General features: G+C 36.5%; 1 protein-coding gene across 10 annotated transcripts in view; it reads right to left on the bottom strand.

The window, feature by feature from the left end:
- Positions 1-225: 225 nt before the first annotated feature.
- LOC136829452 (serine-rich adhesin for platelets-like) overlaps positions 226-15,322 on the bottom strand; it is a 39,604-nt gene continuing 24,507 nt past the window's right edge. For 6 of the 10 annotated variants that reach the window (XM_067088113.1, XM_067088115.1, XM_067088114.1 and 3 more), the window contains exons 5-6: positions 9,249-9,444; positions 226-3,131 (exon numbers count right to left, since the gene is read on the bottom strand). In XM_067088113.1, coding sequence (XP_066944214.1) covers positions 1,804-3,131; positions 9,249-9,444 — 1,524 coding nt within the window. In that variant the 3' untranslated portion in view covers positions 226-1,803. Of the gene's footprint in view, positions 3,132-9,242; positions 9,445-15,322 lie in introns of all 10 variants that reach the window. The other 4 variants (XM_067088108.1, XM_067088112.1, XM_067088109.1 and 1 more) reach the window with 1 other exon arrangement.

Raw genomic sequence — 15,322 nt, 5'->3', positions numbered from 1 at the left:
ATTAATTCAAGACCTCTAATGCGTCCCTCGCAAATTTCACTCCCATTTGCGGTTTTGTTAATCTACTTTACATCAACAACACCACCATAGATTTTGGGAAGTTTTCAAGGAACAATCTAAACTGAAACAAGCAGCATTTCATTGTTCCTGTCACTTGGTTAGCCAAGTGATTCTAAATTAATGTCTGTGGAGCACAATAATAAAATGGGCTATAGAAACGTCAAACACTTTTGAAATCTGTACTAATAGAGTAAAGCCAATGACACTGATCGTACAAGCCAAGTGTACAAACCACTGTTTCAAGTATTTTCATGTAACAGTAATTTCAGGAAAGGCATGGTTAATGAATAACTACCAAATATCTGAAAACTGTAAGGAATTTTCATAATTCTCACCCAATTCATAAAGCATTGCTGGAATTTTAAAGAACACAATCAACAAATTTAACCATAAACACCATGAGTTTATTAACACTACTTTTAAAATTGTTTCAATGATGCCAAGAACATTTAAAAGAAACATTCCCTAAAATGTCAGCAAAATTTTCCTGAATCCGCTAAACATACTTTGAGTAAATGTGGCAATTTCTTCACATAATTTATGTGGAATACTATGCAGTGATAGACATATTTTACTTCCTTTAAATTTTGTGAACCATGAGATTTTAAGAAATAACTTATAATGGTCAGTAGAAGAACCTGTGTATGATCATGAAAACGAATACCAAATTTGTCATAATTACCTTTTGTCTTCTTTCTTAATATAATCAGAGTAATTTACAATACAGTCACCACCCTACTTATGAACATTCATGTTACAAACATTCAGAGATACAAACAGACAGGGTCACAAGTTAAAATTGTTTGGACCAACCCCCTTTGCCAACCACAGGTTCAAAGTTTGTTCTGCACGCCTATTCTGCTAATAAGAATATTTTGCAAAGAACAGAACACGAGGAAGAAGAACCTGTTCCTTTATCCCCTTCCTGATTATCCCGAGTAGTCTCGTGATTAACCACCATGTAGTCTTCTTACAATAACAAGAGCACTCGTTCATACTCGTAAAATATTCCTACTTATTTCTATCTTCCCACTTTACCTCGTTCTTTGATGAATTCTCATTTTTCTTCATTTCCTCTCCCAACAGGAAAAGTTTAGTTCGTATTTTCGTCAATAGATGGCAGTGTGCACTGTTTACTTTGTGAACTTCCAATGTTAGACACTGCTCCTGCAAAATTCTCTCCAAGTTAATAATTTTCAAAGCATGGAATAAATACTAAATTTTGAATGTTGAATGAGCCTGAATTTTTTCATCTTCTTTTTACCTTTCTATCATCCAAAGTAATTCTTTATAATACTGCATGATTTAAAAATACAGTGAAAATAGTATAATCTCTGACTCCTGAGTTAACTCGGGAACGTAAACATCAACAAAATTATACACTACATATTAAAAACCAACATATTAAAAACCTACTTACGAACAATTCAAGATATGAACACAGTCTGGAACTTAACTCATTCGTAAGTCAGGTAGTGACTGTACTGGAGTAGCTAGGAATCTGAGATATGCTGCTTCAAAATGAATTTCCTTTAGATTTCTAATTCCAAAGAACAAAATATTCATCCGTAAGTTAAAATTATCCAAAAACAACTCCTCACACCTATAAAATTAAACAAGTACTGCCTTAATAATCCACTGACATTTAATAAACTCCCTGAGCATTTCTGGTAAAATAAAGAATACAGTAGAAAGGTACCAAGATAAATGGAAATAAATCTTATGGGGTAAAATAAACTTTCACTACAAAAAGAGAGGATGGTACTGTTTTTTGCCCAGTCTCTTTCTACACATAGGACACTCTTTCTTTTTCTTCAAAGCCTCTTGCAAACAATCAGAACAAAACACATGACCACACACTGTTGAGCATAAATTTCGGGATGAACTTTGAATGGTTTTTACAGAGTCTAGGCAAATAGTGCATGAAAAAGTATGTTCTTCTGGTGATGGTGGCCTAGCTGTATTCATTCCTGAACTTGCAGTTGCCTGTGGAACAACACCAGTAGAGGATTTTGAGGTTGATGGCAAATCTAACATGCCTGAGATACCAGGATTACTAACATTACTAACATGCTCTAAAACTGTGCTCGGACAAAGAACATTAGAAAATTCACATTCAGCTTGCTGACCACAACTGGACTTATTCATATGCTCAGATTTGCATTCTTGGTTGTAATTTCCATTAGATGTTGAAGGATTTCCTACGTATGAGGGATGAGCAGTATCAGTACTACTACTAGGAAACCCTTGTGACTGGCTACCATACGAACCAGACAACTGTGTTAAAATACTCTGCAATGAGCTTTCCCAAGACTGGCTACTAATTCCACCTGAGCCTGTATACCACGAACTTTGAGAATGGTTTTCAAAGGTCGTATCAACTTGACTACAAGAGTTAGAATTAAAACCAGTATTATAACTAGTACTAGGAGTATGTGTTGACTGAAGAGTGGCTATGAAATCCACCAGGTCAGGTATCCTATTCCCAGAAGTGCTCGGAGTGACAGCTTGAAATGCGGAATTAGGATGCGTTGACACTGGGCTCTTGAAGTCAGTAGAGAACCCCTCAGTCTTCTGTAACAAAGAGTCCAAGTCGTTCATATTCAATCCATCATATGCAAGACTTGATGATGATGATGTATGACTAGTATTGGTGCTTCCATGCAATGGCACCCCTGAGGGAAAACCTGAATAAGAATTATTTGTAGTTCCCTTATGTAATGATAGCCCACTTGACATACTCATGTCTAATGGTGTATCAGAAAAGGGAGTTCCCACTTGTGCAGTTCCACCTAGTAATGAATTTGTGTCTCTATTATCAAAAGCCGACATCACTACACTAGTGGTACTTCCTGTTGACATTTCTGCACTGGAATGTCCACTTGGTTTTTTTTCATATGGCATACGTTGTCTATCATACATGTTAGCAAGGTCACTTGGTTCTACAGATGATGATTGCCAAGCTGCTTTCGGCAAACTGGCATACGACTCTAAAGCTCTCAACAAAGAAATCGTATCATCCTCCTCTTGTTTTACCGAAGCTCCAAGTGGGTTTGGTTTTGAAGTATTACCTATAAAAAAAAAACAAATATTAAGACTGGGTAAGTTTAGTGATCGGAAGCCCAAATGCCTGAACTTTTCACCAATAACCAAATTTCCAGTGATGACTTTTTCTCAAAATGCAATTTCCACTTGCAATATTTTGCTATATTTTCATAACTGAACATTAAAACTTACTTTAAAATGCCTAAGATCACAGCATACAATTTCTATATGTCATATATTACTGGTAGCAAGGTAAATGACAATGCAATGTGTCTTAAATGTACTATGATTCAATCATACTATAAGAGTATTTATATGGTAAAAGTAACATAATAACCAGGAATCAACACTACACAGAAATCACGAGATACATACTAAAATACATTTTTATGGAGCCCATGGGACAATACACAAATATGAGAGCTTTTAGAAACTGAAATTATTTTTTCAATACAAATCCAATATTTTTACATAGCCTATCCATGCATCTGTGCAAATTCCACATATACTTTCAAAGCAGAACAATAACATCATCAAAGTCATGAGAATTATATATTCATCTTACAAGAACTGGGGTTTTACTGAAAAATAAATCTCCTTTTTAAAACTGTCATTTCTTTCACCAAAAACTCATTACTTTTACCAAAGTAGCAACTTAGGAGGGTAGATTCTGAGCTGCTTGACCCACACTTAGCGAAAATCTTCTAAAGGACCAAACTATAGACAGGACAAGCTCTTGAATTAAACATGCAACCTAAAAAATCTCAGAGGACTAACAAGAAGGTTGTGGTTTTGTTTAACCTCCATGGGAAAGCAAGGACGCCCAACACTGGCTCATTGTGTTCCAAGAAATTTCCACCAGAGCATCTGCAGGAGCAACATCAAACTTGAGAAAAACATTTCTGTCTTACAGGGTGTTTTGGCTGTTTCTCTAAGCTAACATACCATAAATCCAGCTCATATCACTACAAGAGGCTTCATCTTGCTGTGAAATGAATAAACCATTTCTATGTTCACCAGAGTCATTTAGACTTCTTCCAGCTCATCTCCAAATCCAGCACACTTGGCTGGGGTAGCAAACTCTTTGCACTTCAAAGCAGGAAGAAGAGCGTGATGCCTGGCTGGGTCATAAAGACTGCCTTAAGATCCAGTCAAATGAAGAGGTGTGAGACACCACATGTGACTGGAAGCAAAACAGCTAGTGGAGTGGCAATGGTTTACAAGTGATGAGAGTCTCTGTGACAACTGGTATAAGCAGAAGAGTGGTGGGAGCTAGGATCATGGGTTGAGGCAGATGTTCCTGGGAACCAAAGGGTTATCAGAGCCAGAAGCCTCATGTTTGATCAAAGTGAAACTTCGGAGGGAATGATATCAATAAAAATTGGTAAGATGCTAACATCAGGTCTACTGGTACTAAGAGTGCAGGTTGAGGGGACAGCAAAATCTTGACTGTGACTCTTATGAGAAGAGTTATCTATGAGAGGCTGATGGGCATACTCGACCCAGACAAGAGTACCACAGCAAATGAATCTCTATCAATACTAGCCATGATGCTATGACAATGCTTAACTATGAAACCTGTACATCTGTGCAAAGATATGAGGGCAAACAGTGAGGGCAAACAGAACCAAACATACACCAAATTTACATAAACTTGCATGAAAGAGGCAACTAAGGGAATTAGATCAAACAAATGTATACACAGTAAACTATAAATATTAAATACAAATTCAAAAATGCTGTAATGAACAGAAGCAGGTGTCACATTGGAAACCATAGCAAAGCTGACACCTGGGCTGCAGCTGAAAACTGGATGTCAAGAAGACTCAGAAAGCAAGCAGCATGAAGCAGAAATATAAAAAGCTATAACTTGGGAGAGAATACTTGTCCATGTGAGGAGGACTCTGCAGCCTGCAGCTGGAACCAGGCAAAATAAAAATGCAAACGCAACTGGGCACACAAGACAAAAAATAGGAGATTGAAAGATAGATTTAGTTCTTGAGAAGAAACTGCTAACAAAATGCTGCATGTAAAAGAGTGGTAGAACACAAAGCCAAAGGCCTTAAACAGGGCATACTCTACAAGGAAGACTCAGAAGGTAATCACATGGAAACAGGAAAGCAGTAACCAGGAGGCAAGGCAAGATCACTGCTGACAATAGGATGACAACAGGTCAGCAAAGTAGAGTTGACTGCAGGAATATAAAAAGCTATAACTTGGGAGAGAATACTTGTCCATGTGAGGAGGACTCTGCAGCCTGCAGCTGGAACCAGGCAAAATAAAAATGCAAACGCAAAGTGAAACTTCAAGGGGTGGAGGATCAGCAGAAGCAAGGATGGCATTTGGAGGCAACAAAAAGAGAAAAGCGGTTTTGGGAAACCTTGGCTGGACACCCTCAGCTGTCAACAAGTTAGCAGACAGACAAAATTTGATAAATTTAACTCCCAAGGACTGAAAGGAATGTATGTGCCTGTACCAGCCTGCCTGACCACTTGATGTTTTTTCTTCTAAGGTGGAATGAGATGTCTGGAATTCATAAACAACACAAAAATAGGCTGTTACAATAACACGTTTGTGATGAAAATTGTATGCATAATACAAAAAAACTGGTCCAGGATGGGCTCCTGCCTTTTGGAAGGGTGCCACTTGGGGAGGAGCAATGATGCTATTTTTCAATAAATAGCTGCCCTAGAACAATCACCTGGACATATACTTAACCGTTATGTCTATAGAATAGACAAACTATTGTGGTAAGGCCCAATGCTGAAGGGAAGGTTTAACTTATTTGTCACCTTTAAGTAAATATTCTAAGCATAAAAAATTTAAAAGCTGGTGTCAGCAGATGGTGCAAGTCAGATAGGAATTATGCCTTACATACAAATTCTAATTTGTAACCCTAGCACTGAAACTTGAATGAATGGCAATTCAATCTTTATTTTTGGTCTGGTCACAAGAACTATTACAAAACACGGATTACCCATATATGCATATTTTGAATCTATTCTATATAAATTTGTTAACCCTTAAACGCCTGTTGGACGTAGCAAACGTCGACTAAAATTGTCTGTTGAATGCCGAGTGGACGTAGCAAATGTCGACTACAAAAAATTTCAACCTTCGGTCAACTTTGACTCGACCGAAATGGTCGAAAAACGCAATTGTAAGCTAAAACTCTTACATTCTAGTAATATTCAATCATGTACCTTCATTTTGCAACAAATTGGAAGTCTCTAGCACAATATTTCGATTTATGGTGAATTTTTGAAAAAACTTTTTCTTACGTCCGTGTGATAACTCGGCCGAAAATTTCAGAAATTCTTTTGTCATTTTGTCGTAATTTTTGCACTGTTATATATTAGCCGTTACATAAAGTTTTATATATGAAAATGTGCGCAATTTCATGTACAATACAACAGAAAATAACTCATGGTTGTAGCTTTTATCAGTTTTGAAATATTTTCATATAAATCACGATAACTGCCAAAATTTCAACCTTCGGTCAACTTTGACTCGACCGAAATGGTCAAAAAACGCAATTGTAAGCTAAAAATCTTACATTCTAGTAATATTCAATCATTTACCTTCATTTTGCAACCAATTGGAAGTCTCTAGCACAATATTTCGATTTATGGTGAATTTTTGAAAAAAACTTTTTCCTTACGTCCGCGCCAGAAATTCTTTCGTCACATTGTCGTAATGTTTGCACTGTTTTATATTAGTCGTTACATAAAGTTTTATATATGGAAATGTGCGCAATTTCATGTAGAATACAACAGAAAATAACTCATGGTTGTAGCTTTTATCAGTTTTGAAATATTTTCATATAAATCACGATAACTGCCAAAATTTCAAGCTTCGTCAACTTTAACTCGATCGAAATGGTCAAAAATGCAATTATAAGCTAAAACTCTTACATTCTAGTAATATTCAATCATGTACCTTCATTTTGCAATAAACTGGAAGTCTCTAGCACAATATTTCGATTTATGGTGAATTTCTGAAAAAAAAAAAAATTTTTCCTTACGTCTGCGCTGCGTAACTTTCGGCCGAACATCTCAGAAATTCTTTCGTCATGTTGTTGTAATGTTTGTATCGTTTACATTAGTCGTTACATAAACTTTTATATATGAAAATGTGTGCAATTTCATGTAGAATACAACAGAAATTAGCTCATGGTTGTAGCTTTTATCAGTTTTGAAATATTTTCACATAAATCACGATAACTGCCAAAATTTCAACCTTCAGTCAACTTTAACTCGACCAAAATGGTAAAAAAACGCAATTGTAAGCTAAAACTCTTACATTCTAGTAATATTCAATCGTTTACCTTCATTTTGCAATAAATTGGAAGTCTCTAGCACAATATTTCAATTTATGGTGAAATTTTTAAAAACATTTTCCACGCTCTTGCTGTAACTCGGCCGAACATCTCAGAAATTCTTTCGTCTCGTTGTCGTAATATTTGCACCGTTTTATATTAGTCGTTACATAAAGTTTTATAAATGAAAATGTGTGCAATTTCATTTACAATACAACAAAAAATAACTCATGGTTGTAGTTTTTATCAGTTTTGAAATATTTTCATATAAATCACGATAAATAGAAAAATTTGACTTTCGGTCAACTTTAACTCGACCGAAATGGTCGAAAACTGCAATTGTAAGCTAAAACACTTACAGTCTAGTAATATTCAATCAATTAGCTTCATTTTTCAACAAACGGGAAGTCTCTAGCACAATATTTCGATTTATGGTGAATTTTTGAAAAAAAAAAAAAAAATTTTTACGTCCATGGTTATTTAATTCATGCATCATTTTGTGATAATATTTTCTCTGTGTTGCTTTGATCGTTTTAAAATTTGTTATATACCAAAATCATCGCAATTTAGTGTACAATACAACTAAAAAAAATTAAGTCATTAGCTTTAACCGTTTTGCTTGCAGCGCGATTTGTATACAATTATATAGGAGTTTTTTTTTTCGCTGTCATATATTCCAATATTTATATATGATAATATTTTTTTTCATTTCTGATGGTTGCATACTAAACTTCAGGCAATGACAAAAAAAATTTGCCAAAAATTAACTCTTAATCTTAAAAACTAAGCGTGCTGTGATTTTTTGAAAAAAACTTTTTTTCTGCTTCGGCGCTAACTCACCGAACGCCGCAGGCATACAGGAGACGTTTTTGTAAATAGGGCTTCGGCGTTAAAGGGTTAAAATACATTACTCATTCAATTACACTGGCTACTGCACTATTCGTGTATAATACCTAGCTTTGCATGCCATAGTATTTGCAATAAACGCTCCCTTTTAATGGAATCACTGATGGTTAGTTATTTGCTGCTCGTGCAGCTCAGTTTCTTATCAACATTATCAATAATAAACTGCACCTACCTGCTATGAAAGCTAAGTTTTCTTAGATTTATAAACTTTTTTGGGAATATTTGGGACTGCATCCTTTCAATAGCTATCATTACTAATAGCTTACATTATGCCACTGTTGGAGATGGCAAATAGAAAACACTATATGCTCTCCTATAATAAAGCCTCTGGGTTTAAAAGATTTTTAAGGCTGGTTTAGCAGTCATTTAATCTTACCAGATGCTATTACTCGAATTTGTGGTAAATATTAAAACTAAACCAAGGTCAGTTTATAATTACAGTAATATGAAATAAAGCTGTTGAGACAAACCTATATTCCATATTTTTATTTGTGAAGATAATGAAAGATGTCTTGGCTAGGGGGAAAGAATATCAGTTTGGGAGTACACGAACAACAAATGAGACGTATAATTGCCTGATGGGGAAACCATGCCCCCTTATTTAGTCCAACAACTCAACTGTCAGATATAGGCCTTAAACTTGACTACAGCTCTGAATTTTGCTGTCAACTGAAATTCTGACATTTAGGCAAAGTCATTTGCCTCTATACCATATCAGTTACTAGATTTGTATATGTAGAGATGCATGTCATGATGGGTTTGGCATCTTAAGGCATTCATAACAGGACAAGGAGGGGAAAATGCAGCACAAAAAAGTAAGAAGCACCTAACTAATTAAGCTTATGCTAATTACAAGTCCACAACCTCAAAAGCTAAATTACAAATGTGAGAAAATTATAAAAACACTTAGTACCATTACCAAAATCTGCAGCAGACTGATGCTGAAACTGGGAATGTGTATAACCCGTGTTATCTGTATTTGGTGGCAAAAAAGTGAAGGATGAATTGTCTAAGTACTCCCGCTCCTGATGCATCCTCGAAGGCTCACAATAACCATTTTCCTCATTGCTTAAGTCTACAACTGGTGCAGCAGAGGCTTCGGACTGCACAAGGCTCTGGAAAAATATTCACAAAAATATTCATATTAGAAATGGCTAAAGGACAGATGAGCAAATAAAATTATTGCAAAAATTAAGTTGCAAGGGTAAAAACACTCAGTACATCTTACCAAATGCAGTTCCAGAAAAGCAAAGGCAGATTTTTTTTAAACTAACCTCATTTTTCAAGAATAACTTGGCATAATAAAAAAAAACAAAGACTGGCAATAATAATCAAATACTCTAATTATTCATAAATACAACACAATAATGAAAGTGATTCTGTACCAGTAATATTCAGGTACCAAAAATTGCATTATACAGTATTCTAATATTTTCATTATTCCCATTCCAAACCTCCTGAAATGTAAATTCTTACAGGAACCTCTTAATGTCCCAAGGCAGTTACATAACAGCTAACTACAATAGTCTACAAAATTAAACTTTTCCAAGCCTACATTTGCTCTCTTTTCCATGCCAGGGAAATCTGCTAAACAAGAATTCATATACTTCGCTAAGACAGGTTAATTTCCTTCCAAAAAATAAAGTTAAGGCTTACATAAGATGGGAAATAGGACTACACAAGATTAAGGACTATATTATAAATCATGGCACCTACCAGCAAGAAAATTTAAAAATCACTACAGCCATTAGCAATACAGATTTCAACACCCAAAATTAGGAAAAATTACACTATAGCCACGAAATAATCTGAAAGTTCAAGAAAAACCTTCTCTAATATTATAGAAAATGATAAGCAACAACAGAAAACTGAGGAGTGGAGATGATAAAATAAAATCATGGTAAATAGCAATACAGTACTGTAACTAAGAATGTATATGTTAAATTAATAAATAAAGACCATGCCTGTATACAAGTCAAGGAATATAAATTTTCATACTACTGTAAAATTTATTATTTGGATAATTACCTGCTGCTAAAGACAGCTTATATCTCCGCGCCGATAGGCGAGTCGGCATTCGAACAAAAGATCAAATGGCTGCTCAGATGACTGTCTAGTACACCTGTTCTCCACCAGGTGTGTTTTGAATGTTCTAGCTCTTGTCAGAATTCTCCTTGACAGCCAACTAAGTTGCTGGGAGGCTGGGTGGGTCTTCTTTAACAGTAGGTAAGTATCCAAATAATAAATTTTATTATGAATATTTTTATAATTTGGGATGAATCTTACCTACTGTTAAAGATAGCTGATTCCCACACTGAGAAGAGGATGGTGGTAGTGCAGTTAGACAAAACTGGCTCAGCCAATCAAGATAAAGGTCTCTTGCATGAAACCCGAAACATTCTTACCTCACCTGAATTCCTTTCTGGATCTTACTGCACCAGAAGTTGAAATCCATTCAGGGAACAAGGCTCAAAAAAATAAATACTTTTGTGATATAAAGGTACGTTCCTATGCAATGTATGTACCTTCATGCACCCCAAAATATTAAAACCTGGAATTTAAAGCAAAGAGCCTAGCAGATTGCTCTTTCTTTGATTCAGGGAAAGACTTGAATTGCTAATAGTAGTGGACTAAGGGCTTTACTGTTTTCTAATGCAATTCTGCAAACTTAAGGCAGTGAGTGGCCAAAACCAAATTGCACTTCAACTGCCTGCATTATGTAGTCCCATCCTCAAGACATTCTAGGTTTTCTAAAACCACAAAACAAAGATTAACTTTGCCTCCTCCAGGCTTAACCTTTGACAAAGACATGTAAGTTTTCTAAAATCACAAAACAAAAGGTTAACTTTGTCTCTTCCAGGCTTAACCTTTGACAAAGACATGTAAGTTTTCTAAAACCACAAAACAAAGGTTAACTTTGCCTCTTCCAGGCTTAACCTTTGACAAAGACATTTAAGTTTCTTAAAACCACAAAACAAAAGGTTAACTTTGCCTCCTCCAGGCTTAACCTTTGACAAAAACATGTAAGTTTTCTAAAACCACAAAACAAAAGGTTAACTTTGCCTCTTCCAGGCTTAACCTTTGACAAAGACATTTAAGTTTTCTAAAACCACGAAACAAAAGGTTAACTTTGCCTCCTCCAGGCTTAACCTTTGACAAAGATATCCTAGGTTTCTAAAATCACCAAACAAAAGGTTAACTGCCTCTTCCAGGCTTAACCTATTTAAGTAAGTTTTAATTGCCCCACCACAACAGAGAAGTATTTCCTCTTCTTCACCACCAAAGAGGTTAAATTGGAATTCTTACATTTCACGGAAAACTTTGCTTTATCATCATTCTTAGCTCTAAGGCAAAAAGGAGAATGCTTGCGATAAATTACTCTTTTAACTGCCGATAGTGCTAAATAAAAGTTTCGTAGTAAATAACCCACTGGAACTCATTCCAGAGACTCAAAAGAATCTGCAGATAAAATTTGGACCTCTGGTCTAAATTCCAGAGTCGAGTTCCCCTTAACCCTCACAATCCGGGCTAAAATACGCTTATGTAACATCTGAGACCGGGCTAAAATTGACTATTGCAAATTGGAGAAAAATACATATCTATGGAAAGGTAATAGCATGCACATGAACGTGGAACAAAAAAAAAAATTAAAAAAATTTTTGTACTTACCAGAGCGAGTTGATTATAAAGTGCTATAAGATGGATGAGCGGGAGACAGCTGACTGAAAAGAATTGGCCCGGCAAGGCCTTTTGTTTCCACACGCTCACAAACAATACCACGCAAAATAATGAATTCTAAAAGTTTGCACTTGTATACAACAAATATAATACAATAAAAGTTATTTACATGTAAGTTATTACCCGTAAAATGCAATGAAAATGAAACATACCCATAAATGTAAAAAAGTATATAAAAAAGTAATACTCAGGGAAAAAGTTATAAAGCCTTATATTTCTGCCCTTATCATTATGAAAAATATTAGTATTTATGAAAGACCCGTAATGTAATATGAAAACCCGTAATGTAAAGTAAAAGTTATTGAAAGTGAACAATACCCATCAAGTTATACCCATAAAATGCCAAGAAATTGAAAATATATATCGTCAATGTATGCCAACACATTTTCGACTCAATGAAAAGCTCTCTCTCTCTCTCTCTCTCTCTCTCTCTCTCTCTCTCTCTCTCATCATAAAGACTGTCAAGTGAATAATGTAAATGTAAAACAAAGTTTACTTGAAATAAAAAGTTATAAATTATTACCCGTAAAATGCAATGAAAATGAAACATACCCATAAATGTAAAAAAAAGTATATAAAAAGTAATACTGGAAAAAAAAGTTATCGAAAAGCCTTATATTTCTGCCCTTATCGTATGAAAAATATTAGTATTTATGAAAGACCCGTAATGTAATATGAAACCCGTAATGTAAAGTAAAAGTTATTGAAAGTGAACAATACCCATCAAGTTATACCGTAAAATGCCATGAAATTGAAATATATATCGTCAATGTATGCCAACACATTTCTCGACTCAATGAAAAGCTATCCATCTCTCTCTCTCTCTCTCTCTCTCTCTCTCTCTCTCTCTCTCTCTCTCTCTCTCATATAAAAGACTGTCAAGTGAATAATATACCCATAAAAGAAAAAGTGAATTACCAGGTAAATAAAAAACAAAGTTTACTTGAAATAAAAAGTTATGATAACATGTATTTTACTTGTATTTGCTCTCTCTCTCTCTCTCTCTCTCTCTCTCTTCTCTCTCTCTCTCTCTCTCTCTCTCTCTCTCTCTCTCTCTCTCTCTCTCTCTCCTAGAATTCATTGTAGCTGTGGTATATTTTGAAGCATGGCAAACATAGACCCACGCCACATGTTGGGCACCAGGTTGTGACCAACTTCCTCCGTCTTTCCTCAATGTTCTTTGTGTTAGCACATACGTGGCAGGTCCTCTGGCTCAGTTTTCCCTTTTGGGTTTCGGGAAGGCGGTCCAAGAAGTGGGTCTGGCACCATTGTCTGGGTGCCAGACGAGGCGCTTTCTGGTTGCTCGACAAATTTTCCCTTGGCTGTTCTCTGGAATTGGCCATATTTCGTCAAGAGCTGTTTACACGTTGAGTGAAAAGTAGCGCAGAGAAATTGACTGTTTTGTATGGAATTTGTACAGGTTATACGCATTCAGCATACAAACGTCTATGATGTGGAATAGGGCTTTCTTGTACCACTTCATTGTTCTCCAGTGCATGCCACGTATCCAATTTGCATATCAGATTTATCTACAAGACGCATGTTTTTCACGTAGTCCACAATCACATCTGGTTTTGTAAATGGTTTCACGTGTTCTGTAGTCCTGTTTCCCAGTGGATATCATTTGCCCAGTGTGAATCCCCGACAACAGATTGAATTCCTTCCGGTCCTTCCATTTCACAAGGAGATGATGAGCTTTCTTTCTGAAAACAGCCTCACCTCGTTTGATACCCTTTGGGAATTTGGGCATTCCTTTTCTATTGTCTCTGACCGTGCCAACCAACCCGGTGTTGTTGTCGTGGAGATAAGTACTTAGCCCCGGGCTGGTGTAGTAGTTATCAGTATACAGGATATGGCCTGCATTCCAATAGGGATCCATTAGCGTCTTCTAACGGCCCCTGAATGCCCCAAGGGATCATTAGCTGGGATGTCTAACGTCTGTCCCTGTATAAATGACAATGTCAAGAACATATCCCGTTTTACAGTCACAAATAACATATATTTTTATCCCAAAACGATGTCTTTTTGTTCTTATGTATTGCTTGAATATCAGTCTACCCTTGAATAACACTAAACTTTCATCCACAACAAGTTTTTGGAAGGGATAAAAATATTTTTGAATCTTTCCCATACCATTTCCAAGACATCTCTTATTTTCCACAGTCTATCATTACTATTTCTATCCCTCATCTCATTGTCTCAGAAATGCAAGAACCGATATATATCCTGATATCTGTCACGTGGCATGAATTTTCCATATATCGCGTATATATGTATGCATCTGTTGCCCAGTAATCCCTCATACGATGCTTGATGTATGAGGCATTAGTAACGTGAGAGCCAGGAACACTATCATTTCTTGGAGACAAACATCTACCCATTTCTTCATCTTCGATGTACCAGGAGGCCTGTCACGTGTGAGGAGCGAGTGATACCGATTGGTTTCATCGACCATGACTTGCACTATATCATCGTCGATGAATTTCCGAAAATAATCGGATTCTTCACTCATATTAGGGTCGAGGTCAAAATCTAGCGTCACTCCTGCTGAACCACCAAAAACATAATCATGAGGAACGAAATTACGCCCATCAGTCCACCCATCATCTTCTGTAGCCGCAGCCGACCCATGTGTTCGAACACCACGGCCGCTTCCCCTTCCCCCCGATGAACTGCGAGAGGAAGAGGATCCCACCCTCCCCCGTTGCCTGCGGCGTCGGCGAACGGACCCTCTGCCTCGGAGAATGTCTTCTTCATCATCAATTATTTCAGCTTGATAAGCATCACTGTCATCACTACTACTATCAGTTTCTTGCTGACGATATGTAGGATCATTCAGTTCCTCATCACCACTTTCATCAGCCCATCCCAAGCCTTCGAGAACGTCGTTCTCGTAATCAGACTCGCTCCCATAGCTATCACTATCGTGGAATTCTTCCAACAATTTCAAAGTTTCACTGATTTCTTTGGTCGTTAGGGACCTCTTTTACTACTAATTTTTTCTTACTAGTAGAAGGATCACTGACAAAAGTATCACTATCATCCGAGACGCTGTGGGCGCGCACCAAGACTGCGAAGTGCTTGGTTGGGGTCAGAAGAAATGATCCGCGACCCTCCATGGCCAATGCTTAGGGACTACTGATCGCTCTCATTCAGCTCTCAGAGGTGGTGTATGGTGATCTATGGGTTGCCAATTTGTCAAAAATACTCTAGAGGTGTGACTTGAGCAGAAAAATTGCGCCAATTCCATTCAAA

Source organism: Macrobrachium rosenbergii, chromosome 44 (genome assembly GCF_040412425.1).
Source record: "Macrobrachium rosenbergii isolate ZJJX-2024 chromosome 44, ASM4041242v1, whole genome shotgun sequence".
In the NCBI taxonomy this organism is placed as follows: domain Eukaryota; kingdom Metazoa; phylum Arthropoda; class Malacostraca; order Decapoda; family Palaemonidae; genus Macrobrachium; species Macrobrachium rosenbergii.
The sequence above is the reverse complement of the archived record's forward strand: the minus strand, read 5'-3'. Positions and strand labels throughout refer to the sequence as shown.